General features: G+C 35.0%; 1 protein-coding gene and 1 pseudogene across 1 annotated transcript in view; both read left to right on the forward strand.

The window, feature by feature from the left end:
• Mtx2 (metaxin 2) overlaps positions 1 to 26,878 on the forward strand; it is a 50,937-nt gene that overhangs the window by 21,171 nt on the left and 2,888 nt on the right. Inside the window, exons 2-9 of the mRNA NM_016804.4 lie at positions 256 to 303; positions 1,317 to 1,363; positions 12,423 to 12,495; positions 19,889 to 19,965; positions 21,338 to 21,430; positions 21,901 to 21,939; positions 22,322 to 22,447; positions 23,426 to 23,502. Coding sequence (NP_058084.3) covers positions 256 to 303; positions 1,317 to 1,363; positions 12,423 to 12,495; positions 19,889 to 19,965; positions 21,338 to 21,430; positions 21,901 to 21,939; positions 22,322 to 22,447; positions 23,426 to 23,502 — 580 coding nt within the window. The remainder of the gene's footprint in view (positions 1 to 255; positions 304 to 1,316; positions 1,364 to 12,422; positions 12,496 to 19,888; positions 19,966 to 21,337; positions 21,431 to 21,900; positions 21,940 to 22,321; positions 22,448 to 23,425; positions 23,503 to 26,878) is intronic.
• Gm14425 (predicted gene 14425) lies at positions 8,724 to 9,323 on the forward strand (annotated as a pseudogene).

A 26,878-nucleotide genomic window follows, 5' to 3' on the forward strand; every position in this document is an offset into this window, starting at 1 on the left:
TCTTTTAATTTGTCAAGATAGTTTCCTTTTTTTCTATGAAAAACATTACCACACAATAAAGAAAACATTAAAAAGAGCCCAGCCTGTGTATGCAGTTATCATACAGTGCATCCAGTCTAAGATAGTGTGATTCAGTGCTGTCGTGTCACCTTAAAGTAGACTTTACGTGCTTGCTAACGTACATATTGTGAGCCTGGCTGATTAGTGATATGCCTTTGCACCACGTGCCTACTTACCATTGCCTTGTTTTTGCAGCTACAGAACCTTGGCCTGAAAATGCGACCTTGTATCAGCAACTGAGAGGTAGGTTCTTATTCATAATTAAAAATGGTTTTGTATCAGAATACACTTACAACCAACAACAAACTCCCAAATTAAACCAAGCCAGGTGACCAACCAAGTAAATAAACGAAACTCTTCAGCCCCTAACTGTACTAATATAATTTCCTGCAATGAGAATATAAAACACAAAGAAGGGATTCCCTTGTATAATTTGTCTATGAGGTTTTGCCTAAACTTGTACCTGCCAGTTAAACCAACTCTTCATAGCCTATAGGGTCCTTAGTTTATTATTGACTCATTATATTGGCTGCTGTAGGCAGTGTAAAATGATGTGGGCGCAGGAGCACTTGGCAGATTTACTGCACCAATAGCTGAGACAGCAGATTTTTGAAGTCCTGTGGTAAAGTGGGCTCTCAGTAAAAAGGAACTGTTAAAATGTATAGGCTAGGATGGTTCAGGCTCCCTTTAGCAGCTCTTCATATATCATCAGATCACATTATGGACCCCATTTGGGGCTCAGCAGCCTGCTACAGTTGTCAGAAGACTGCAAAGTAATGAAGACTAATAGGCAGCAGCCCCCGTCTTCTAAGCATGGAATTTTTATTGCAGTGAACTTGTCATCTTTCTTTTGTGTGACAGACCTAGACACACTGTGCAATATTAACTGTTAGCTGGTTTATATGGTTGTGAATGCTTTTACTTTTAACTAGAAAGATTTGAACAGATACTATTTTACTTCATTTTAATTAAAAGAAAAGATTTTTTAAAACTTACAAAATAAGTGGTTTTTAAATAAACAATTTTAATTGTTGATAAAATGAGATAAATGATCAAATAAATTTTAGAACAGTCTTAATTTATCATTATTTATACATAGTAATGTAACCGAAATTATTGCATAACAACATTGATACACATCTTCATAATTTCATTAGTGTAGGATTTTTTAAAAAATAAAAATCACTTTAAAATATTATAAGTATATTTTGCTTATTTAGAAGTTAAACTTTGAACCTTTCATTATGTTTCCACAGGGGAGCAAATTTTGCTTTCTGACAATGCAGCATCTCTTGCTGTGCAGGTAAATATGTAAATAATGTAATTTTGTTCTTAGTGCTAAAGGATTTATATCATTTGGAGTTGCAGTTCACCCCCACTGAGTGTCTGATACTGTATGTTTAGAGTCTTTCTGTGAGACTTAGCATTATCAGTATAATCTCACTCTTCTGTGCAGTATAATTCTATATAGGAGTTTCAGCTTTCACTATGCAAAATAAATTTCATTATTTGTTCCTTTAAGCAAAATTGCATGTTCTGTCTTAGCAATTGTTTTACTTTTGGTTAGATATAATAGTATTTGATTTGGAGTGATAATTTCACTTACAGACTTAAAATTATTTTCTAACTTATTTGTAAAGAGTTACTACATATTTTTAATCATTCTGTTCATTGCACACATGCTGACCTTAATTCCATCTGTTACTCTTCAAGCAGATTCTTTCTAGCTACTCCTTATATATTTACTGATTACATGTGTGTTTATTATTCCCAGTCCCCTTATTGACTGCAGTGGTTTTTTTAAGTTGGATAATCCAAAAAATAACTTTTAGCAGTGTAAACTTTAAATTGTATTATGGAATACATGGAGAATTGTTTATTTGGAAAAAGTATATGTTTTTGTAAGTTGTAAAATTACAGTTTATATAAGCATTTTACATGTTTAGCTGCTTAGGTACGTAGTTTATATAGTTTGAATCACAAAGAAGATTTACTGTGCTGCATATAAAAGGAATCTGTAGATCTGTAACATTTATTGTAGATAAGACTGAGAGCTGCTGGTGGACAAAGAAATGGGAGGAGAGAAAGTATTTATCAAGCTTTTGTTGCTTTGGAGGCATAATGCTAAGCATTTAATTTTAGGTCATCTCATTTATTTTATTTAATTTGATAACCTCCAGGTTTAATACAAGCATCTAGTATGACAGAAGATAGTATGGCATTCAGCTTATCTTTGCTTTAAGGCAGAAACGATGGGAAAAAATGTGCTTGGACAATAATTTATTAGTTGTTTACATTTGTTTTATATCTTTTACCAAGAATATACATTGTAATTTTTGCCTTTATTTTGTTTTTAAATGTTATTTAACTAATTTTTCTTTTCTTTTTATCTTAACTTTGATAAACAAATTTCCAGTTATGTGCAATCTCTCTCTCCCTCTCCCTCTCTCTCTCTCTCTCTCTCTATATATATATATATGTATATATATATATACACATACATACATACATACACAAAAACACTTTATACAGCTTTTCTTAATCTTTTTTTTAGTGAGATAAATAGCATTTTAGTGTCATATATAAATATATGACATAGTATATATGTATGTATGTATATGTATATATGTATATATGTATGTATAAAACATAGTTGCCTGAAATAAAGAATGTACTCAGATATATATTGTATAAATGGTTTGTTAGTGTGGTGAAGTGGTCTTGCCTGATAAACAACAGTGCAAATACATTATTTGCTGTGTGTAAGATAATATTTTCAATTTTTTATCTTTGAAAAGACATCTTTAGGGCATAGTGACTATTTTAGATGATGCAGTGTTTCTTGACCACTTTTAACTGTCATTTGGGAGATAGCACTTTAAGAATTTAACAAGGTTAATTAACATTTTTTTCCAGAAAATTTTCCAGTGCATGTAGTGAAAGAAAAATGGTACCCAGGCTATTTTGTATGTGATTTCAGCAGGTTTACTCCTTATTGAAGTCATCTAAGGGTCCTTTATGAAGAAGGGCCCTTAAGTGAAATAGTATTATTGTAGGGAGTACTGCAGTTATTAATTTTGAACAAACAGGACAATATAACTCAGCTAGGGAGTGTTTGGCTCCTTGAGGACATGACAGTGGTTAAGCACGTTGGGTTGTCAGAAATGTTGGAGGAGTGCCATTGGATATCCCTACTGGGCAGACACCAGGGACACTGCTCACTGTTCCACAGTGTATATAGGTCAGCTCTCAGCAATGAGCTCTCCAGCTCCAAGTAGAAATGTTGTCAAGTTTGATCAGCCAGAGTCTAGATGGTTTAATCAGTTGTTGTACAAAGCAAAATGTCAGACTACCACTATTTTAAAAGTTGATATTTAAGTTTTTCCTGGAAGGGAAGGAAAAACCCAACGTGGTATATATTATTGTTCTTATGGTTCCTATTAATTTGTTTTTTTCACTATAGTTTCTCAATCACAGTTGCAACTGAAATAACACCAAAAAAGTTCTTTTAAAAATAATGGAATTTTGCTTAACCATTTCAATTTTTTATCCTACATATGTCACTTAGATGATAAATTAACCAGCATATATTAAAAATTCCTGGTTTTCCTCAATATTCTTTGGCTTGACAGCTGATAGTAGCCATGACTATAAATGTGACTTTTCCACATATCTGATATAAACTTTATAGAGTAATTTTCTTCTGTATAGAGAGGAGCAGCATCTGTTTAGAAGAATCAGCTAAAGGCGTCATGTGTGATGTATAAAATTGGTCAAAACAATGTGACAAGTATCCATAAACTGTATATTTTCTAGAAGATACCAGATATCAAACAGTGGACATTTTAATAGCCAATTACGCCATCAGAAAATTCAAATTTTACTTATCACACTGGGTAGTGTTTAGTATATTCTGGAAGCTAAGTGCTTGGTTATTTTTAATGAAAGATACCTTTATGACTTCGGTTCAAAAGAAAATAATTTTCCTTTTGGTGATTATTTTCCCTGTGATTTTCTTTCTTTGTATCATTTCTCTCCCAGTACAGGCTTGCCTGAGTGCTGCTTAGTCATGATGGAATCGTCATTGCTGACTGGAGCAAAAAGTCAGCCTGATAGATTTTCATGAGTTTAGTGTTTATGTAACATTGTATGCACACACATGCATAGAGACATTTCCCGTCGTAAAGTGCTATTTTGAGAGACGTAGGCTTATGTTAATTAGTAAGACAAACCTGATAGTTCTCTGTTACTGTGTTTCTTATCCCCTAAATTTAACCAACTGTACAGTAAATAAGTCAGTGCTAGCCACTAAGCAATTCAAAAAGTTCTAGTAGCCTCATTAATAATGTAGTTAAGTTTTAGTTATGTTTTACTTAGCTCAGTATATGAAAATATTATCATGTAATCAATAGTTTCCTTTTTTCATATTAAATTCAAAGTCTTATATGTACAATTAGAGTAGACCTCAGTCTGTGCTAGCTGTAATGAATAAGAATTTTTTTGAAAAATATTAAGGCTATAGAAATAGAAGTTGTTGATGGAGAATTAATACCTATTTTGACTTCAAGGATTTATACACTTGTTTCGTGAACGTGTGTGTGTGTGTGTATGTATGTGTGTGTGTGTGTGTATGTGTATGTGTATGTGTATATATATATATACTACTACTACCTTCTAGTGAAGTTTAGAAATAATGTCATTAAATATATGAAGCCAATTTAAACAACCTGGCTTTTCTTTTTTGTGTGTCTGAATATGGAGTCTATAAAAATGGGATTTTTTTTTTTTTTAGTGTCACAAATTGATGATCATTATTAGATGACTGCATGAAAAATTAACGTTTTTGTACATTAAGAATCATATTTAAGGGGACTGGAGAGATGACTGAGTCGTTAAGAGCACTGAGTGCTCCCCCAGAGAACCGGGGTTTGATTCCCAGCATCCACATAGTAGCTCGCAACTGTCTAACTCCAAGATCTGACACCCTCACATAGACACACATGCAGCAAAAGCACCAGTGCACATAAAAATTAAATAAATAAAATTATATAAAAGCAAAGAATGAGATTTAAGCTCAGACTAAAAAGAATATCTGTGTTTTATTTAATCTTTTTATTTTTCTTGTTTTTTTTTTTTTTTTTTTTTTGGTGAGTAAATAACTCTAAAATTGAAAAAAATAAAGATAGTAAAAGCTGTTTTCTTTCTGTTACTTTGTCAAAAACTGCAACGTCTTCTATAGGCTTCATTAATGGTGTGCACAGTAACATACTAACCTATCAGATGGGCTCATACAGACTTACGCTGATGGCCCTTGCTTTTGTTTTTGTTTTTGTTTTTTTTTAATAGCAAATGAGGCTCTGTAGGTGGAGGTATTTCTTAGTGGTTAAATGGTAATATTCTAGTGTAGTCTTGAGGTGAGCAGTGAGGAATACCTTTCTCCTTTGGACTGCAAATTAGTTGTTAGATTGGAAAATGTGAGAAAACAGCTCCTTGTCAAGTCAGTAGATGGCCACAGTAGATGGCTTACCTCAAGAATTTTAGGTAAAATGATCTTGTTTTCAACAAGTTGTTCTTCGCAGATGAAGTGCCAGCTTAACCATGATATGAATACTGGTAGGATGCTGTTAGTTGACTTGTTAATAGAGAATGAATGGGGTATTATTTTGTAGAAATATTTAATAATTAAAGCTGCTTTATAGTTTCATAAAATATAAATTTAAAGATTCTAAAGTCTATCCTTCTCAGTTTGATTTTTTACTCTGCAAAATGAGGTTTTTGTCTTTACTTCAGTGTTAGGAGAAGGCAGCAATAACTACGGAAAGGAATGTAGTGACAGCCGCCCTTCTCAGTAATCTAAAATGAGCAAGATGGAGGCTGCAGATGTTTCCTTGATATTGTTGAATTTAAATGTAAATTCTTGAGATTTATTGTTTTATATCACATTAATTAGATCATGATGCTAAGTTACACTTACAACACCTGGCATGAGTTATGAAGTATAAATATAAAGTATGAATAAGTATAAAATAATGATGTTTCTAAAGTAAAACTGAACTTAGATTGTAAGCAGAGCTTAACAGAGTAAAACAATCTCAATATTCCTATTAGTTCTTTAGCACATAAGTGGTGTGCGGTGCATAAAGCATCTGAGCTAGTCTTGTACTCATGAAGTAGTCATATTCAAAATGCAGTAGGTGGCTAATGGTCATTTTAAGTCACTTGTGAAATAGTTTGTACTGACTGATATTTTCTAATGTAAATATTTATCTTATTAAAAAATCCATGTTTCAGGCTGGAGAGATGGCTCAGTGGTTAAGAGCACTGACTGCTCTTCCAGAGGTCCTGAGTTCGATTCCCAGCAACCACATGGCTCAGATGATTCCATCTGGAGTGTCTGAAGACAGCTACTGTGTACTCATATACATAAAATAAATAATTCTTTTTTAAAAAATCTGTATTTCTATAGGCCCCCGTGAAATTAAAAGTCGAGTATCATCACTTTTTTGTTTGTTTCTTTAAAAGGTAAATATCAAGCTGTATACTAAATTTTGTTGCAGTAAATAGAGTAATGACAGTGATAAGAAGAAGACAATATATTTTTTTTAGTAGAAAAATGCTAGCATTCTTCATTATTAGATGTGTAGTATCAGCATAATCGATCTAGCAGTATTATATTTGAGCTGAAAACACACTTAAATTTGAGACCATACACTATCCTGTGTGAGTGAAACATCTTTCATATAGTTCTGAGATGAAATTACCCTTGAATGAATAGCATCTTCATTTATCTTCAAACCTCTTCTGTGCTTTTAGTGAATCTACACTTTCACCATTCCACAAGAATTACATTATACTGTTATAGCAGAGAACCTCTGCAGTGGGAAATAGATTGGTTTGGAAAATGAACTTGGCTTTGCTATAAATTATATTCACAGGTACAAAGGAATTTGTTATTTTGTTTAAAATAGTCACAAACATAATTATAGTCTTAATTTATGTTAAACTACAAATAGAGCTATTACTGTAACTGTATTAGCAACTTAATATGTCTCTTTAAGAATGATACCTAACACTTCTCATTTGTAACCTTAGATACATTATTTCAATTACGGGATCTGCAGCTGTTTGATATAAAATGAATTATTTTGTGGATAGATTTGTTCATAGTTTTTAATTTTAAAACATCTCTCTTCTGTAAGGTGGAAAATAATTCTTCAGTTGTCACCACAGATTTTCCTTTGTGTTCTAGTGAAACAGGATAGGAATTACAATTCAGAATCATTTTCATTTTGTGCCCTGAAACTGGCATTGCATGCTTGAGAATAAGCCTTATCAAATTTTCACGCAAAGTGTTTCAGATGTAATTAGGACCCGAATAGAATCTTTGTCCTAAGGTGGAAGCCTGAGCCGTGTAGACTGTGTACCTATCTAGACGTCAAGTAGCTTTGTTAATGTGCTTTATGTGACACAAGAAGCTGTATTAAGCTTTCAGCAGTTTTACTTTTCATTAATGAAAATTCTTTAAAATTTTGAATTATTTTAACATTTACTGGCCTATTTACTGGTGATATGTAATTAATGAGAGTATTGTGTGTTTAACTTTTAAGACAAATGTTAATGTATCTTCAAATAAAGGAGAGGAAAGGAGCTAACTAGTACTGCCTGCTGGTAACTAGTACTGCCTGCTGGTAACTAGTACTGCCTGTTGGTAACTAGTGCTGCCTGCTGGTAAGCACCAGTGTTGTTTTGTAATCACTTAGCTCAAATGAAGTGAGTATATTATGTGTCCCTACCCTCTGCTTAGCTTATAAAAATTAGATTTTGTTACTTTTTTTTTTTAAGGTGGAACTATAACAGAACTTCATAACATGCTTCATAGAGCTTAGGAAAATCTTGGTTTTCTCTTTGCTCCCAGTCTTCAGGGAGTGCGAGCTGTATGGCTGGTGTTATTAGGCTCTTGGTGTGCAAGAATTGTTCTTTTCCTGCATTTGACTGCTTTATACTTCTACTGCTTAATTTCCCCTTAAAGGTTTATTTTCATTTATGTGTAATTCTAATAGGCAAAGCTTATATCTTTTTTTATTCTGATTTTGGTTGCTTTTATAAAGAATCTAATGTTTTCCCAAGCTGTCAGATATTGATGTATCTAAAGTTGAGTCAAACATTCCTGGAATAGTATTCAGGGGAGTGTGTACTAAGGAAGATTCTATTTTCTGTTGTAATCTATCTTATGTACTCTCAAATGTCATTTTCATGCTTTGGTAGCAAATTTGACTTATGTAAAGCAGTTTTTGTTTATTGAGTTATGATTTCTGATTACTAAAGAGGAAAATTGAATTCCTGTTAGTTTTTTAAACTAATGTCTGCTTACTGATATGTGTTTCTTAAAATACTACTTAATAGGAGGTGAGTTTACTTTAAAGCACTGCGTTTTAGATTCATAGAACTAAAAGATGCCAGTCATTTTATGTGAAGGATGGGTAGTAAAGACAGTCATGGTCTGCAGGTACTGACAGAACTTACATTCTAAAGGGACAGGCCTTTTAGCTGCATGATTTTGACAAATTAAGCTTTATGTCAGTACTATGTGTTTATTTGCTTCCTTTTGCTTTGTTAGAAAAGATTATATAGTTAAGTGTGTTGAAAATAAATCACTCCCTTTTCCCCCGGTGTGTTACTGATATTTTAAGAACAAGCCATACCCCAAATCGTTTCTGCTGAGGCATTCCTGGTGCCTCCTGATTTGGTAGGGTACGGGAGAGCACTGAAAAGGCCCTCTGCTGACTTGAGACAGAAGGCAAAAGTTGATGAATTCCAGCTTTGTGGCCACGTGGTGTCAGATGAATATGAAGGCCTGGAGGTAAAGAGTTGTGGCAAGAATCACTTTCATATTCAAGTGAGGCTCTGCCCTTTCCATGCCATCTGAGCCAACAAGATGTCCTGTGCTGGGGCTGACAGGCTTCAGACAGGTATGAGTGAGTGGTGCCTTTGGGAATCCCAGGTCCAGTGGCCAGGGTTTATGTTGGCCAGGTCATCATGTCCATCCATACCAAGCTGCAGAGTAAGGAACATGTGATTGAGACTACATAGAGCCAAGTTCAAGTTCTCTGACTACCAGAAGATCCACGTCTGAGAGAAGTAGGGTATCACCAGGTTTAATGCAGATGAATTTTGAAGACATGGTCTCTGAAAAGCAGCTCATTTCTGATAGCATCACAAAAATCCCCAGGAGCAGTCCCCTAGACAAGTGGCAGGCCCTGCATTTTTGAGGGTCTCTGTAGTGCTCTCCTGTACCCTACAAAGTCATGTTTAGTAAACATTCAGTAAAAAAGAAATTCAGTACTTATATTGTTCTTTCAAAAAAACAATTCATGTTTTTCATTTATCCCTTTAATATCTAACTAAAGATACCTGTTTTAGCCTAGAAATTTGTTTGTTGTTTTATATAAAAATGTGATTACAGTATATAATACTTTTTTCCTAAGTAAGTACCTAAAGTAATAACATATATGAGGTCAGCTTTCTTTTGAAGTCATCAAAATTAAAGTCCCCCTTTCTCAGGTGGATAAACAAGTTACTATCACCACCACCAATAGAATATCGTATATTTATTGAACTACTCTGTGCCAGATGGTATATAGAGTAATCCACCTTGCTAATTGTTTTATTCTAGAACTTAGAAAGTTTGTGGACTTAAGAAACTTTGAAGCTGATATAATTCTAAGATTCATCTAAGTATTCATCCCCTCACTGAGAGCTGTCTGCTCGGTTAAACCCTTACTGTTTTACTGGCTTTTTGGTGTATGCGCATGATAGTCTCCTTCTTAGGCAGCTTGCTTTGAGATCCATTCTTCTGAGGTACTTAACCCAATGATGGTAAGGAATGGGAGAGGCTTGTCAGGACAGGGATGGCTGGAGGACTCATAAAGAAAGTAAAATTACTGTAAATGGTGCTGGGAACAGCAGTCACAGCAGCACTACCTTATGCAAAGGTCGTGGCTGGAGAAGGCTCACTTTGGCCTACTGTTTCCACCGTGACCCTTTCTTACCATTTCCTGAACATAGTAATGCTCTTTAAAAAGGCTGCAGTTGAATAAAAGGCTATTTGATGTCTGAAGGTTTTTAATGTTGTAAATTTTACATCTTTTTTGTATATCTACATAGATATCTATATTAACTTCTATTAAAATCATTAAACTGTTTTCTGGAAATGGATGACTTTTGGGTTTTAAATTTAATTCAAGTAATTTTTTTCCTCATAGTTTCTTCTAGAATGTTATTAGTATGTTTGGTAATAAAGATTTGAAATGTGATGTGCATATTATTTGGGATACTGCTGAGCTATCTCTGCAGCTCATGCAGGCTGTCTTTATAATTTTTAGTGTAGTGTAGTCACTTTCAGATGATCTCAGCCTGCCATTGGTGTAAATCCATGGTATCCAGCAGACCCCAGCAGACATCATCTATCCACACAAGTCTAGACCTTAGGCACATGTGCCTCTTGAACATGGAAAAATGACTAGGTTGTCTGAGAAAATGATTTTGAATTTTTGTACAATTTTATTAAACTTATATTTGACCTAAATAGCAACCTGTTACTAATAATTACCATATTGGACAGCCTGGTTATAAAACATTGGGCACATTGGGATAGGATATGCCATGAAAATTGTTTGATGTGGTTATTTCTTTGAATTGCTTTGGAATTAAGTGTCTAACTGAAGGTTTAGTTAGCATAAATATATTGTTATAGCCAAGACTACATTTTCCCCATCTCAGAATAAAATTAAATGGTTCTACCTCACATTAAAATCAAATCCTGGCCACTTTGGTTGGTGCACTCAAATAACATGGCAAGTAAGCAACTCCGAATGCTTAGCATCAAATCTATAGTATTATAAATGGTTGTAGGAAAATTGAAGGAGATTGTGAGGAGTAGAAATACAATAATGTAAAAATACTCTGATTTTTAGAGACCTTTCTTTTGCTTTAGGAGATCATGTGTCCATAAGTTACAAAGCTGTGGTAGTCAGGCTGTGAGTAAAGGGGGTTTCTTTTTAGGGGGAATCATTTCTAGAGGACTAGAATTTTAATTGATAGACTTTTAAAATTAGAAAGCTTTATTTATCCAAACAGGGTCTTGTAATGTAGCCCAGGCTGGCTGGCACTTAGTTTTAATTAGTCTTACCCTAGTGTTCAAAGTGGGTAGATTTTTTTTTTCTATAGGATGCTGTTCTTGTTCAGTACTGTTACCAGTTAGTGAGACTAAAGACTGATTTTTCAATCCAGAGTAGAAAAGGAGTCACAGGAAACAACTCTTATGAGAAATTTGTGTTGGGTATGAGCAGGGTCTTCTGTTTATAATCTTAGTAAATAATAGCCTTGTTAAATAAGTAATTCATAGTAATTCACATTTGACTATTTTTGTTATAGTTTTATCAATTTGTGAAAAAAGGAAAAAAAAGCGCCCCCCCCCCATTTCTAAATTGTGTGTGGATATTAGAACTGTAGTAACTTAGGGCTTCCCAAGCGAATGAACTGTTTTGTAGAAAGTTGGAAGAGTATGTAAGAGGAAAGATGAAGTCAGAAAGTCATGAAAGAGAACAAGGGGAGCAAACTTGGAGTACAAGTTTGTACAAGAAATAGTAGGTCTGGTAGAGTTCACTGGTGTCCTAAAACCTTTTATAAAAAAACCAGTGTATATGTAATACTGTGTGTGTGTGAGACAGAGAGAGAGACAGACAGAGAGAGAGAGACAGAGAGACAGAGATAGAGAGAGAGAGAAATAGAGACAGAGGGGGGGGGAGAATATATCATTTTGTGTGTATAGATGTCAGAGAACAGCTTTCGCGATTCAGCTCTTCTGTTGGATCAAACTCAGGTTGTTGGCTTGGCTGCATGCCTTTCCTCGCTGGACTATCTCACTGGCTCCCAATTTAAATGAAGCCACATATCAAGATTTTGAGTATTACTGGAAAGAACATTGAGGTAGCAGAAATAACATTGTGAGTTTTCCATTAAAATGAGGAAGATGGTGATCCTGCAATGAATAAAAAATTAAACCATCTTTAAAAATTTGATATTATTCATTTAAGAAAGTAAAGCAATATGTAATATTGCTTACATACACAAATAGAAAATGTAAAATTTTCCTTAAATTTTAAAATTTTATATATTTACTAATGACTTAAGTCTTTTTTTAAGTAAAATATTTTTGTTTGGAAACTTTAAACTTGCTTATCATTTTTAAGGGGAGTACTACTGTATGAACTTTTAAGTTTAGGAAAAGAATGAAGGAAGAGTTCTCTTTAAATATGCACAAGTTTTTAATAACCTTATTTTATTTCTCTTTTTCTTCACAGGCATTTTTGCAGATGTGTAATCTGCCTGTCAAAGTGGTGTGTAGGGCAAATGCGGAATATATGTCTCCATCTGGTAAGTGGGTGTGTTTTCTATTAATACTTTTGTTTGTTATTTGACATTGAGGATTGAACCTAAGACCTTAGCTGTGATAGCAGGTGCATTACCACTGGCCTTATTTCTAGCACCCAACGTTAAAGTCCTTAGTTTGTTTGTTTGCTTGATTTTTTTTCTGCTTTGAAGGATTATTTTTCTATTGTTTTTTTAAAGTAGCAGTTATGAACTTAATCATAAAGACCTATGTGTACTTACTTGAGCTCTGGTCCGAGGTGTTTTACTGGATTGCTAAGAACATAAGTGATGTCAGAATTCCTTAGTTTTATTTATAGGGCTTTCCTTACCAGGAAACAAATTTTAATGCTGATGAATCTGGTTTTTGTATGGTTTTGTTTGTTTGTTTTTTTATTTACATTCCAGCCATTGCACCCCTCCCCCCTTCCCTGTCGCCCCTCCCACAGTTCCCCATCCCATTTCTCCTCCACTTGTCTCTGAGAGGGTGCTCCGCTCCCACCAAACCAGCTTCCCTGAGGCTTTGTAGTACAGCTTGAGGTCTGGGATGGTGATTCCCTGGGAAGTTCTTTTATTTTTGAGAATTGTTTTAGCTATCTGGGTTTTTTGGTTTTCCATATGAAGATGAGAATTGCTCTTTTCCATGCCTATGAAGAATTGAGTTAGAATTTTGATGGGGATTTCATTGAATCTGTAGATTGCTTTTGCTAAGATGACCATTTTCACTATTTAATCCTACCAATCCATGAGCATGGGAGGGAGATCTTTCAATCTTCTGAGGTCTTCTTCAGTTTCTTTCTTGAGGGATTTGAAGGCCTTGTCATGAAGATCTTTCACTTGCTTGGTAAGAGTTATACCAAGATACTTTATACTATTTGTGGCTGTTGTGAAGGGTGTTGTTTCCCTAATGTTTTTTCTCAACCTGTTTAATCATTTGTATAAAAGAAGGCTACTGATTTGTTTGAGTTAATTTTCTTTTTTTTTTTTAATTAGGTATTTTCCTCATTTACATTTCCAATGCTATCCCAAAAGTACCCCATACCCTCCCCCCCACCCCCCTTTGAGTTAATTTTCTATCCAGTCACTTTGCTGAAGTTGTTTATCAGCTGTAGGAGTTCTCTGAAGGAATTTTGTTGAGGAATTTTGGGGGTCGTTTATGTATATTACCATATCATCTGCAAATGATACTTTGACTTCTTCCTTTCCAATTTGTATCCCCTTGGTCTTTAGCTTTCTAATTGCTCTAGCTAGAACTTCAACTTTATATTGAATAGCTAGGGAGAGAGTGGGCAACCTTGTCCTTGATTTTAGTGGAATTGCTTCTAGTTTCTCTCCATTTAATTTGATGTTGGATGTTGGTTTGCCCTATGTGCTTTTAGGTATGTGCCATGAATTCCTGATCTCTCCAAGACTATTGAAGGCTTTTTTAGCAACTAATGAGATGATTATGTGACTTTTTTCCTTAAGTTTGTTTATATGTTTATATGTTAATGGATTTTCACATATTGAACCATCTCTGAATTGCTGGGATGAAGCCTACTTGATCATAGTGTATGATGATTTTGATGTGTTCTTGAATTTGGTTTGCGAGAAATTTATCGAGTATTTTTGCATCCATATTCATAAGTGAAAATGTTGGGTCTTTGTTTGGACACTGTCTCTGTGCCCTTTAGTTAGTTTGGCTAAAAGTTTATCTAACTTGATTTTCTCAAAGAACTGGCTCTTGGTTTTGCTGATTCTTTGTATCTTTCTCTTTGTTTCTAACTGGTTGATTTTAGCCCTGAGTTTGACTATTTCCTGCTGTCTGCTTGTCTTGTGTGCCTTTGCTTCTTGTTTTAGAGCTTTTCAGTGTGTCATTAAGTTGCTTGTATGGGATCTCTCCAATTTCTTTATGAAAACACTTGAGTGCTATGAATTTTTCTCTTAAGACTGCTTTCACTGAGTCCCATAAGTTTGTATATGTTCATCGAATTCTATGAAGTCTTTGATTTCTTTATTTTTTCCCTGACCAAGTTATCATTGAGCCAGATAGTTGTCCACTTTCCATGTGTATGTGGGCTTTCTGTTGTTTTTGTTGTTATTGAAGTATTACCCTTGGTCCCTGGTGATCTGATAGAATGAATGGGATTATTTCAGTTTTTATGTATCTGTTAGGTCTTGATTTGTGCCCAAGTAGATGGTTAGTTTTGGAGAAGGTTCCCTGAGGTGTTGTTGAGAAAGTATATTCTTTTGTTTTGAGGTGAAATGTTTTGTATATATCTGTTAGACCCATTTGGTTTATAACTTCTGTTAGTTTTACTGTGTCTCTGTTTAGTTTCTGTTTCAATGACTTGTCCATTGGTGAGAGTGGGGTGTTAACGTCTCCCACTATTAATGTGTAAGGTTCAATGCATGTTTTGAGCTTTAGTAGTTTCTTTTACGAATGAGAATACCCTTGTGTTTGGGGCATAGATGTTCAGAATTGAGAGTTCATCTTGGTGGGTTTTTTCCTTTGATGAATATGACATGTCCTTCCCCATCTTTTTTGATAAGTTTTGGTTGAAAGTCTGTTTTATCAGATATTAGAATGACAACTCCAGCTTGCTTTTCAGGCCTGTTAGAGTATCCAGGGCTTGCTACAGTGGGAGAATAGGGTTGTGGTGGTACCAAATTGCATTGGGTTCTGTCACTTATCTTGTGCTTGCCTCTTGCCATCTGGTTATCTCTGGTGTTAACTGGCCTGGGTGTCTCTGACTGGAGCTGGCCTCCTTGGAGGCAGGTGGAGCTCTGTGCCTTGGGTTAGAACTGGTCTTCTGGGAGTCATAGGCAGGGCTGTCTCTGGTTAGGGTGGACCTCCTATGTCTCTGGTTAGAACAGGCCTCTAGTGCCTCTAGTTATTGCAGACCTCCTGGGAGGCAGACAGGCTGTAGCGGGTGGGAGGATATCAGGCCTCCTGATCTAATGTGGGTGGAGGAGCAGACTGGAAGGAAGGTAGAGCTAAGGAGGGTTGGGTAGGTGTCTCATCCGCTGGGCTATGTGGGTGTCTGAGCTGGAGTGGGATTTTGGGTGAGATTCTCACCTGTGTCCCTGGTTACTGTTACCTCTGGGAGGCATGCCGTCTATTGAGTGTGGGATGTTATTGGGCTTGCTGATTTGGCCCCAGTGGAGAAGCAGACCAGAAGGCTGAATCTGTTTATTATTCAACATACCTCAGTTATCTTTCCTACAGAACAGGTAGAAGAAGAAAGCTCATGAAATTGTCACTGGGTCTTAGTCACTGAAATGGCTCCTTTTCAATTTTCTTTTTTCTAGTGTTTTAAAATACTTTTATTAAAGCTTCACTTTTTTTAAATGATAAGGGTGATCTATATGTTATATGCTAGTATATTTAAGCAGTCAGGATGATCTTATGTGTTATATGCCAGTTGATTTAACTAGTGTTAAATAAGTGGGATTCAAATAATTTTGGTATAAAAACATAATGCCGCAAAGCTAATTGAATGTTAAATATATACAGATTATTTTAGTTATGGTTTTGCTGGAGCAATACTAACACAGAATCACTCCTTCATGAATAAGAGATTCTGTATAATTGATTAGTGTAAGTATGCTATATTGCTTTTTTTCCTTGGTTGAATTTTGTTTATTTGTTTGTTTGCTTTGGCCCTGTGCAACAGCTTTGGCTGTCCTGGAACTTGCTTTGTGGACCAGAATGATCTGGAACTCAGAGATCCCAAGTGGTGGATTCAAGGCATGTGCCACCATGCCTGGCTGCTAGATTGCTATTTATACATATAAAGTTTGCCAATCTCTGCACTTATTTAGGAATCACTTGTGTTTAGTATTTTCTTTCTACCCTGCCCTTTTCTACTACGATAGCTATACTTCATCTTGTTTCAAATTAGTATTTCCTTTATCATGATTTGGAGTTATGAGTCCAAAATTTCCTTTAAAAATCTGCTTGCTTGATATTTATTTATTTTTAGATGTAAATAGAATAGTGTTCACTGTCTTAGTGGCGATGTTCTGTTGCTGTGAGGAGACCATGACCATGGCAACTCTTATAAAAGAAAATATTTAGTTGGTGTGGCTTGCAGCTCAGAGGTTTAGTCCATTATCATCATGGCAGGAAGCTAGGTGGCATGCAGGCAGACATGGTGCTTTTTTCCCTTGGTTGCATTTTGTTTATTTGTTTGTTTGCTTTGGCCCAGTTCTACACCTGGATCTGTAGGCAGCAGGAAGTGTGAGTGAGCCACTAGAAGAGTGAGCTTCTGAAACTCCAAAGCCTACCCCCAGCAACACACTTCGTCCATCAAGGCCACACCTCCTAAAAGTACCATGCCCTCTGAACCTATGAGTGCCATTTTCATTCAAACCACCACACACAGTATTTATTTCTGGTTCTCTTGGCATCCTCTCTGTAGACCAGGCTAGCCATGAACTCATAGAAATCCATCTGTCTCTGCCTCCTGAGTGCTGGAATTAAAGGCATGCATCACCAACTAAACTTCTAATGGACTTTTAAAACAGAGAACATAGAAAGCTTTTTGGCTAAAAGTTAGGAAGTCATTAATCCTGTAACTTTGTCCAGTTATTAACTATTTCCTTGGGGAGTTTTACTTCTCTTTGAACTTGAGTGACCTCAGGTGTTACATGAGATTATTCAGATAGAGGACATCTAAGTTTCTAGCTAACGTTCTCTGACTATACAAACTTACTTGACAATATGTTATTGCTTTCTTTAGGGGGAAAAAAAGAGAAGTAATTAGAGTAGGAGAGATGGCTCAATACTTAATGTACATGTATGAGGCTCGGAATTCAGATTCCCCTACAAAAAGATGGGCCTTATAGCACCTGTCAGCAATCCCAGTGTTAGGAAACAGAGGCAAGGCAATCTAGCTAATCCTTGAGCTCTAAATCCACTGAGAGACTGTTTCAAAAATCAAAATAAGGTGGAGACTGATAGAAGAATGTTAAAGGACAGTGATGTCAACCTTTGGCCTCCGCACACTCATGGTTGCATGGGTGAATGGACCAGTGTGAGTACACACACACACACACACACACACACACACACGAGAGTAGAGAAATTTTAATCTGGTTACTTGAGTGCTCTGGCAAGGGATCACATCCAAAGACTAACTAGGTCTGTATAATGATACACTTGTAATCCCTGTAGCTGGAATATAGACATGCCTTTAGTACATATCTCTAATACAGTGACATCTAATTGGGGGGCAGACAAAGTGACTAGTCAGAGAAAGATTTGACAGAATGAATCAGATAAGATACACCCAACTCTTATGAGAACACACAAGAAAGAGGCTACTTAAAAGCAGTGCAGGGAGAGGATAATGGTGAGTTCAGTTGAGGTCCTGCAGTTCCAGTCAGTTTGTGCATTCAGTTCAGTTCTTGGAGTTCAGAGGCAGGGCAATTCAATCAGAAGCCAAGAGAAGTCAGTTTGAATAGGTTAGTTTGGAAAGGAGTTTGAACCAGAACAGCTGAGTTGAACCAGCCAGCCAGAGTTCAGAAAGAGATAGAAAGGGTGATTTTATTCAGCAGTAAGTCTTGGAGGCTGGAACATTCTAGGCCTAAGTTAGCAGGCAGAGACTGGAAGCTGAAGCCTTCAAGGTCCAGGCTTGCAGAAGATTAGATTGTACAGAGGCTAGAAGCTTCCAGGCCTAGTAGGCCTGGGGATAGTTACCTTAAAAACAACACTCTGGGTTCAGCCCAAGCCATGTATTCATTTAGCTTGGGTACGGCTCGCATCTTATCCTATCATAGAAGGAAATAAAAGGGACGTTTACATCACAACACATACACATACACACACACACACCATGTCAAATAATAAAAATCTTAAGCCTCATACTTTGTAATACCTATTAATTAGTCTTGGCATGAAACAGTTTTTTTTTTCCAAAATCTCAGATCACCTGTATTTACACTAATAAAGATCTTTTCTAAGTCAAAATCAAGCAACAATATAGCCTAATGTTTATCCAATGTTTATCCAGTTTAAATTATTTCTCTCCTGATTTATAAAGCACTAGAAAGAATTCACTGTTGATAATAGGGACATACCTTCCATATCTGTCTGTTGAGTGTTGTGCTCCCAAAGGCTTGCCCTTTCTTTGTAGTGTTATCACATAGATGCAGATGAAGCTTTTATTGGTGCCAGGCACCTCATCCATTACCCTCAGGCTGACTAAGCCAGAGAGAAGTGAATATACTGAAAAGTAGCAGGAAGAAGCCTGCTGTTAGTATGAACTCTAGTTGAACTAAGTCTGACAGCAGGTTCTATCATTTCATATTTGGAGTAGAGTAGCTTGCTATTTAGAAAAGGTTTTCTTTTATCTCTAATAATTGTATTAAGCAGTAATGTTTATTAAAGTGGAATATTACTGTCTAATGCGGCATTTACTTAAAGACACCAGTCCCACACCCCCCCCCAGCATTTACTTAAAGACACCAGTCCCGCCCCCCCCCCCCTTCTCTCCTTCACTTCCTCTACTCAGATGTGAATCTAAAGCCTCATGTATGTTGGTCAAACACTAGTCCTAAGCTGAGCTATGTCCCTTAGTGTTACCATCTTCATAAGCTTACTGTTTTGTTCTTTTTTCTCTTGTGTATTGGGAACATAACTCAACCAGCATACCCTCTAAGATAGTAAATTCTTTGAGTCAAAGACATGAGTGCATTGTTATGAGCTTAAAATACTGACTTCAATGGGTATCAGATTTAAAAATTAGAAAGTATAAAAGAAATCTTTTGAAAATTACATTTCCCAGCATCCAGGAGGCAGAAGCCAATATGGTCTACATAGTGGGTTATAGGTCAGCCAAGACTACATAGTGAGACTCTGTTTCAAACAAAATAAAACTGTACTTTTTAGTGTAGATTGAAGTTTTGCACTGTACCATGATGAGAAATCCCACTTAAAATTCTTTGGAAGTTTTTAGTGATCTTGAACTAGTGTCCTAGCCTTGTCCACATAACATGAGTAATTGAGTAATTATAGTGTTAGCTCTGAATCAAGAACATGGGCATTTCTTTATATATCCCGCCAAGAGCTCTAGAAATGAATCTATTTGTTTGCCCACTTTTTAGTTTTTGAATTTTAAGAAAGAATGTTACTGTCAAGGCTGTCCTAGACCTTAGAATCCCCCTGCCTCAGCCTCTTGAGTCCTGGGATTACAGGCATGTGCTACTATGCTTGGTTCTTTTATTGGCAAGCATTGCTTAAAATTTGTAAACTTCAGCAGATGCTTCTGGCTTTAATTTGGAAAATATAATTTCATAATATTTCTTTATAAATAAAGCATTTCTGGGCTTTCTTGTTAAGTTTTCTTTATTTTTCTTACTAGCACAAACTTTAATTTTCTGAAGCTGTTTTCTCACATCTTTTTGCCCTCAACAGGAAAAGTTCCTTTTATTCATGTGGGAAATCAAGTAGTGTCAGAACTTGGCCCAATAGTCCAATTTGTTAAAGCCAAGGTAAGGAAAAAATACTGAATGCATTTGACCACAGACACTTTTAAGTGACTTTTTCATATTTAGTGTTTCTTAACATCTTCATTGAGTTTTAAACTAGCTTTATAAAATGCTGATGTAAATTATTAGAAAATATTCCTAAACTATAAGTTGAGTGCTTCTTCATACTATAAACCAATAGCAAGGATGTTGGCTGATTTTTAGAAAATGGCAGGTGTTTTCTAATAAAGAGTATGTGAATTTCTGTCAAATGGAGCTTTTAAGTTATTAAAGATCTGGTTGATCTTTGAGAAGGGAGATACAGGATCTGTTTTGAAGTTGAAGGTATTAAGTTACCTACTTGAGTGGTTCTGTTCATTGGCTTAATTTAGATTTTAACAGTTAAGAAGCACTTTCATTAATGTTTATAGAAACATTCTTCTGGACTTTTATATAGCTAGAAAACCAGATCATACTATTATGTGTTATTTTGTCCTTTAAAGTTGCCAATATATTTAAAACTGATTCTACATTAATGACTATACATAGATATACATCTTTAAAAATTGTTAAATTGTTTTCTGTTGTATTGCATGCATTATATAGTTTTCCAGTGGGCACTTGGATATAGACAATTTATTTTGTATTAAAATAAATTTTCTTTTACATAGACTTCTGTATACTTGTTTCATTAAGATAATTCCTTGATGGGCATGGTTCTCCATGCCTTTAATTCCAGGACTTAGAAGTCAGATCTCTGTGAATTTGAGGCCAGATTGTTCTACATAGTGAGTTCCAGACTAGCCAGGTCTATATATTAAGACCCTGACTCAAACATAGCAAACAAGAAGATGAATTCCTGAAAGTGTTACTGGGATAACTGGATAATGCTTTGGCATATACCTTTTAATAATATAGAGCAGATTGTCAGATTGAACTAAATAAAAGCTATACCATTTTATGTGTCTCTCCATTTCTATAGTGTCTTAGAGGAGTTTTGACATCTCTTTTCCCCTTTGATGTCTTTACTAACATTGGCTTTTTTTTTTTTCATCTTTGCCCATTTTATAAGTAGCACTTGTCTTGGTATTTCTTTTGTTTTTAAGCTTTATGCCTGAAAAATACAGGGCTCTCTACTGATCATTTTGTTTTCTCCTTTATGAAATAATTCATTCTATAATTTTATCTATTGAAATGCATTTATATAATGACAGTTAATACTACTTAGTAGCGAGTAAATATTAGGTATACTTTTATACACAATAATTTTGTTCAAAAAAGCTTTCTGGAAATGAATTCCCTGGACATTTAAATATAATATTATTATATTAGTAAGATAACTGAAAGATACTGTATATTTAATATGCTTTTTTTAATTTTTTTAAATTCCCTTTAGGGCCATTCTCTTAGTGATGGGTTGGATGAAGTCCAAAAAGCAGAAATGAAAGCCTACATGGAATTAGTCAACAATATGCTGCTGACTGCAGAGGTATAAGAGGATAAGGCTTGAGATCAGACATAATCTTGTATAATCTATATTCTCACGTATGGGGGTACCGTAAAGCCATTGAGAAGTGGGATGGACCCTCAGGCTGGGTGGTCATCTGAATTGTTTAATTATTATCTATAAACAAGCTTCTTGACATTTTCAGCTCTAGTTTTTCTGTTCATAAAGAGTGAGTCTTGCCTACTTACTATTTTACTTTAGCCATTTGGAGTTTACTTTAATAATCCCCATAAAATAATGATGTTTAGACATATATTCTGTAAGTAAGAAATGTTTTCTATAAAGTACTCCCAATGAATTTAATAATTCTGTGCAGTGAATTAGCCAAGAAGAAAAAACTCATATATTTGATTCACGAAGTTGACTTACTAGGAATTACTATGGAAAGAAATAACTTTGACCCTTTTCTTTTCAGTGTTGTAAAGTTTTCAGTGACTGTTCTTTGTTTCTAGCTGTATCTCCAGTGGTGTGATGAAGCTACAGTAGGGGAGGTGAGTGGTTCTGCAGCATTTATCTTAATTAAAATTTAATGAGAAAACACTTTTGCTCAGAATCGCAAGTCCCTGCTCATGAATGAAACATTGTGGTTTATACCATTAGTGAGACGGTTTTTCACTTACTTTAATTTTGCTTGCACATACATTTTAGGGAAGCTATGTGTCATTGTTTGATAGAACTGGTTGTAAAGTACATAAAGTTTATATATTTTTAAAGGGAATGGTTTAAAATTTTAATCTTTTATACTATAAGCTATATCTTTTTTTCCAGATTGCTTTATGTATGTTCTCTGCAAATACATACTTTTAAAATTTCTGTTTGTTAATATGCGTTATTTTCTGAAAGATTCTGCATTCAACAGTCTTTGTTCTTTAGATCACTATTGCTAGGTATGGATCTCCTTACCCTTGGCCTCTGAACCACATTTTGGCCTATCAGAAGCAGTGGGAAGTGAAACGTAAGATGAAAGCTATTGGATGGGGTAACAAGACTCTGGACCAGGTCAGTACATATTGGTGTTTTAAAAAGCTTCCATTCTTATGCATCAAAAGTGACATTACTTTACAAAAATAATTTCAATATAATATTGTAACATCAACAGCAAAATACTTGCTTTATCTCTCTCCTGTGATGTAGTTTTGTTTTTGTTTTGTTTTTTTTTTTATGAAAGTTGCACATGTTTATTTGCCTGTAGAGTATAGATGACAAAATCTTCTGAAATCCTGCCACTTCAGAATTGCCTCTCTTCATTTGGAGAATATTTTTCTAGATGTCTTAGTAATATTGTCCTCTGATGGGATCATATTATGCCTGCTATTCTGTAACTTGATTTTTTTCTTTCTAAACAGTATATTGTGGGATTCTTTTATGTCAATAAGTAGATCTGCAGCATCAGAGCTTAAAAAACCTTTATTAAGTTTATTAAGTACTTAATGTATCTTTTGGGGGGCTGCTTAAGTTTACTAAGGTATCAAAAAATGTAAATTTTCAAGGTGGAGGCTGAGCATCTTTACACTAACTGGTGTTCCTTTTGCCAGAACTACCCCTGATTTCTAGCCAGCTGCCTTCCTGCTGTGTGCTCCAAGGGGGCTTAGTGAGTAGCTGGGTAGAGTGAGGTCCGTCTCCTGCAGCTTTCACCTCGTCATTTTTATGGGTCCACCTTCCCCCTTTAAATGTGAGCAAAATCATTGAATATGTGGACTCAGGAAAACATTGTTGAGAGAGTAAAATTTTGAGAGAAGAACTTTCTTGTTAAATCATCATCCTTATCAGTAACTTATGGTCTTGTATTTAATGGTCTTTAATTCTTCAATTCCACTGATATCAAAAGCATAATTAATACCATGTATGTGGTTTATAGTCTTAAAAAGTTAAGCAGAGCCTGTTTTTGTCATAAGCTATGATACAAATACAAGTCTTACATACTTTAATTGTTTTGCTAATTTTGATATTTTTCTTTTTGGATCACTGCTTGTGTAGGTCTTAGAAGATGTAGACCAGTGCTGTCAAGCCCTTTCCCAGAGACTGGGAACACAACCATACTTCTTCAATAAGCAGTAAGATGTTTTATTGTTGTGACACGTCTTTGCTTCATATAGAGGTTACAAAGGAATTGTATCACAAAGATACTATTTTTCAGGAAGTACTTCTAACTCTGCTCTTCTTGGTAGGCACTTGTTATATAGGAAAGGGCTCCAGACTTCTTTTCCTGTCATTGATGTTGGGAGTTTTCTGTCCAGATTTTATTCTCAAGCAGCAGGACACATTACAGAGAAAATATATATAAAACACTTACTTTTGAATTTCATTTTTGTACTCATTAAATATTTATCCCCCCTTGGCTGTTAGACATAGTGCTGGCTCTGGGGAACTAGGAGTTCTGAAATTCAGCCCTTGTCATTTAGTTTTCTTAAGGTCAGTCTTATAAATCAATTCCATGATTGAACAAAGATTTTGATAGAGATAGTTCAAGGTGCTATGAGAAGTATAAAATTAAATATTTTATATTCAAATAAAAATAAAAAACCTTTCAAGTAAAAAGCATGACTATGCTAACACGGCCTCAGTCTGTAATGAATGATGCTTGAGGAGCAGGAGAGTCATTCAGAACAAGCAGAGTCTGTCAGATGCACAAGAGCTGTTATCCTTTAAAAGCTATGAAAATATCCTTAAATATAGACAATAAAGAGTACAGATAAAATATCTGTATGTATGTAAACTGAGTAATTAATGTTCTATTAACAAGATTAAAATAAATGCTAATGTAGACAGCTTTTCCTTCATTAAAAATTGTAATTTTAATATATTGAAAGTAGTCAATTTTATGATACAGTATAAGATTCAGCTTAAATTAATGTTTTCATCTCAGTGATTTTCTTAAAAGACTATCTTTTTATTTATTGGCTTATTACTGAAAAATAGATTCTTTAGGTTGATAGTTTTTCTTTTCATGTGTTTTTATGTGTGGTGTGCATACATGTGAGTACACATTTGTTTGGGTGTGCATGTGTGTATAGGTGTGAGCCTGTGGGAGCCTGAGATTGCTGTCAGAAACCTTGCTCTTCTGTTTTACTCTTTGAGACAGGCTCTGTAGAATCTCTTATAATCAAGCCTAGAACTTCTGATAGGTCTCATCTCGCTAGCTAGTTTGCTGGGATGTTCTCTCTGCCCTCTGAGGCTGCGATTACGGAGAACACCATGTCCACCTGACATTTATGTGTGCGCTGGGGGTCATTCTCTTATTTGTATAGGATGTGCTTTTGCTGTTGAGTAATCTCCTACTGCTAGGATGATTTTCTTTTTAATTAAAAATATATATATTTATTTTTATATGTGTGCATGTTTTGCCTGGTTTGTACCTGGTTCCTGCAGAGCCAGAAGAGAGCATAGGATCCCAGAATGCTGGAGTTACAGGCAGTTACCAGCTGTGATATGGGTGCTGGGAACCAAACCTAGGTCCTTTGGAAGAGCAACAAGTACTCTAAACTGCTGAGCCATCTCTCCAACTCCAGTAATTTTTAAAAAAGCTTATTTTGTTTTAAATTCTGTGCATATGATTGGGTATGTGCATTTGAGTGCAAGTGCTTGTGGAGGCCAGAACCCTGGATACCAGGTGATTGTGAGCTGTGACGTGGCTTCTGGGAGCCAGACACATCTTCACAAAAGCAGTTTGGCCCCCTAGTTGATACTTTTTAAGGATTTTATTTGCCCTGATTTCTATTCAAAATAAACATTCGTCTTCTGTAGCCATACCAAACATCTTTTATAGTAAAAATAAATATGACAGCAATTATATAATTTTTAAACATGTCATGCAAACTATATATATATATATGTGTGTGTGTGTGTGTATATACACATGTATACATATATATGTGTGTGTATATATGCAACTCAGGTATATAAAATAATCTTATGGTAAAAATTGGGACTTGTTATCTCTGAAGCAGGAAGCCTATAGAATTTATTAAATCCTGGAAGCTACAGCTTCTATAACTATGTTGTATTTTTACTGGTTAGTCCCCAACACAAAGAAATATACCCAAATGTCAGTAATATGTAGTTTTTTTCTCTTGATACTGAATTCATAATAGTTTGAAAGTTGAGAATGAGATACATATTTTATTGTTTGAAGTGTATTATTCTTGTTCATCAATGAGTTTTCTTGCACTTGCTATTTTTTGGAGAGAGTAGGAGAATAATTATTAGTTAAAGTCATTGTCAAAGTGTTGGCAACTTGGGTTTTTTGGCATGTGATTTAGAGGAAAGTAAAAGATATTTTGTTAATAGGTTATATTTAGACCTACAAAAGATTGAAATTTAAACAGTTGCAAAAGCAAGACATGTGTTTGATAATTGGTATATAAAAAGTAGGTATTTAAAAATTCTACATTATGTGATACTTAGCCAGATGTTTTTTATTAACCAATAATTAGGACTAGCCAGATGTTTTTTATTAACCAATAATTAGGAGTGAGGACTATATTTAATTTTTATTTGTACCTAATCCTTTTATTTAGGTTTTGGAGATAAGGCTACTACTGTGCAGCTCTAGAACCTGCTTTGTAGCCCAGGCTGACCTCAGACTCATGCTTGTTCTCGCTTAGCCCACCATGCGCATCCCATGCCTGACTGCCCATCATTTGATCAATATTAGATGAAAGGAAACTACATTTAGGAAAAGGGAACTTGTAATTTTATTTTGTTATGGTAAAACTTTTTCTCATTTCTTTATCTGTGGTGGGAGTCATTTCTTTGTGAGACACAGTATCGTAAGTAGGAAGACATTCACTTGAGAAAAATAAATTAGATTCTAAATTGGAGGCCTTGAAATCTATCTACCCTTGGCTCTCACATATACTGAATGGTGACAGATTCTTTTTCTTTGTACCCTACTTTTACTTTCTAATTTTGACTTACCTACTGAAGATGTTGAGAAAAGTCTTGTAAACGAAACCAAATTATTTTTGCTTGTTTTTAAGAGAAGAAAAAGAAGTTGAGATCTTGCAGCAAGAACAGAAATTGAGAAAGAAGACAGCAAGTACTTTGATTTTACAAGCCTTAGTGACAAGTTTGAAGCTCACTGTTTTTGCATGTGTGGTATTATTTCTAGGAATATGAAGAGATGGCAAAATAAATAACATTTGAAAAAACATTAGGAGACACCTAGACAAAATTAATAGTGTTGGAATAGTTTTAGATGATACTATAAAGGATATCAGAGAAAAAAACAAAATAATAATAAATAAAGAAAAAAAGAATGGGCAGGAGAAATATTTTAAATGGAAAGGGTTAGGAAAATGTTCACGTTTTATAGCACTGTTTTCATTTTGATATTCAAATGAAAGACTAAATATCTAACTGAAATGATAATGATGATTCAAGATAAGGTAGCAGTAAGACTTTAAGAATATATCATCCTAGAATATTTTT

Source organism: Mus musculus, chromosome 2, assembly GCF_000001635.26.
Source record: "Mus musculus strain C57BL/6J chromosome 2, GRCm38.p6 C57BL/6J".
NCBI classification, from domain to species: domain Eukaryota; kingdom Metazoa; phylum Chordata; class Mammalia; order Rodentia; family Muridae; genus Mus; species Mus musculus.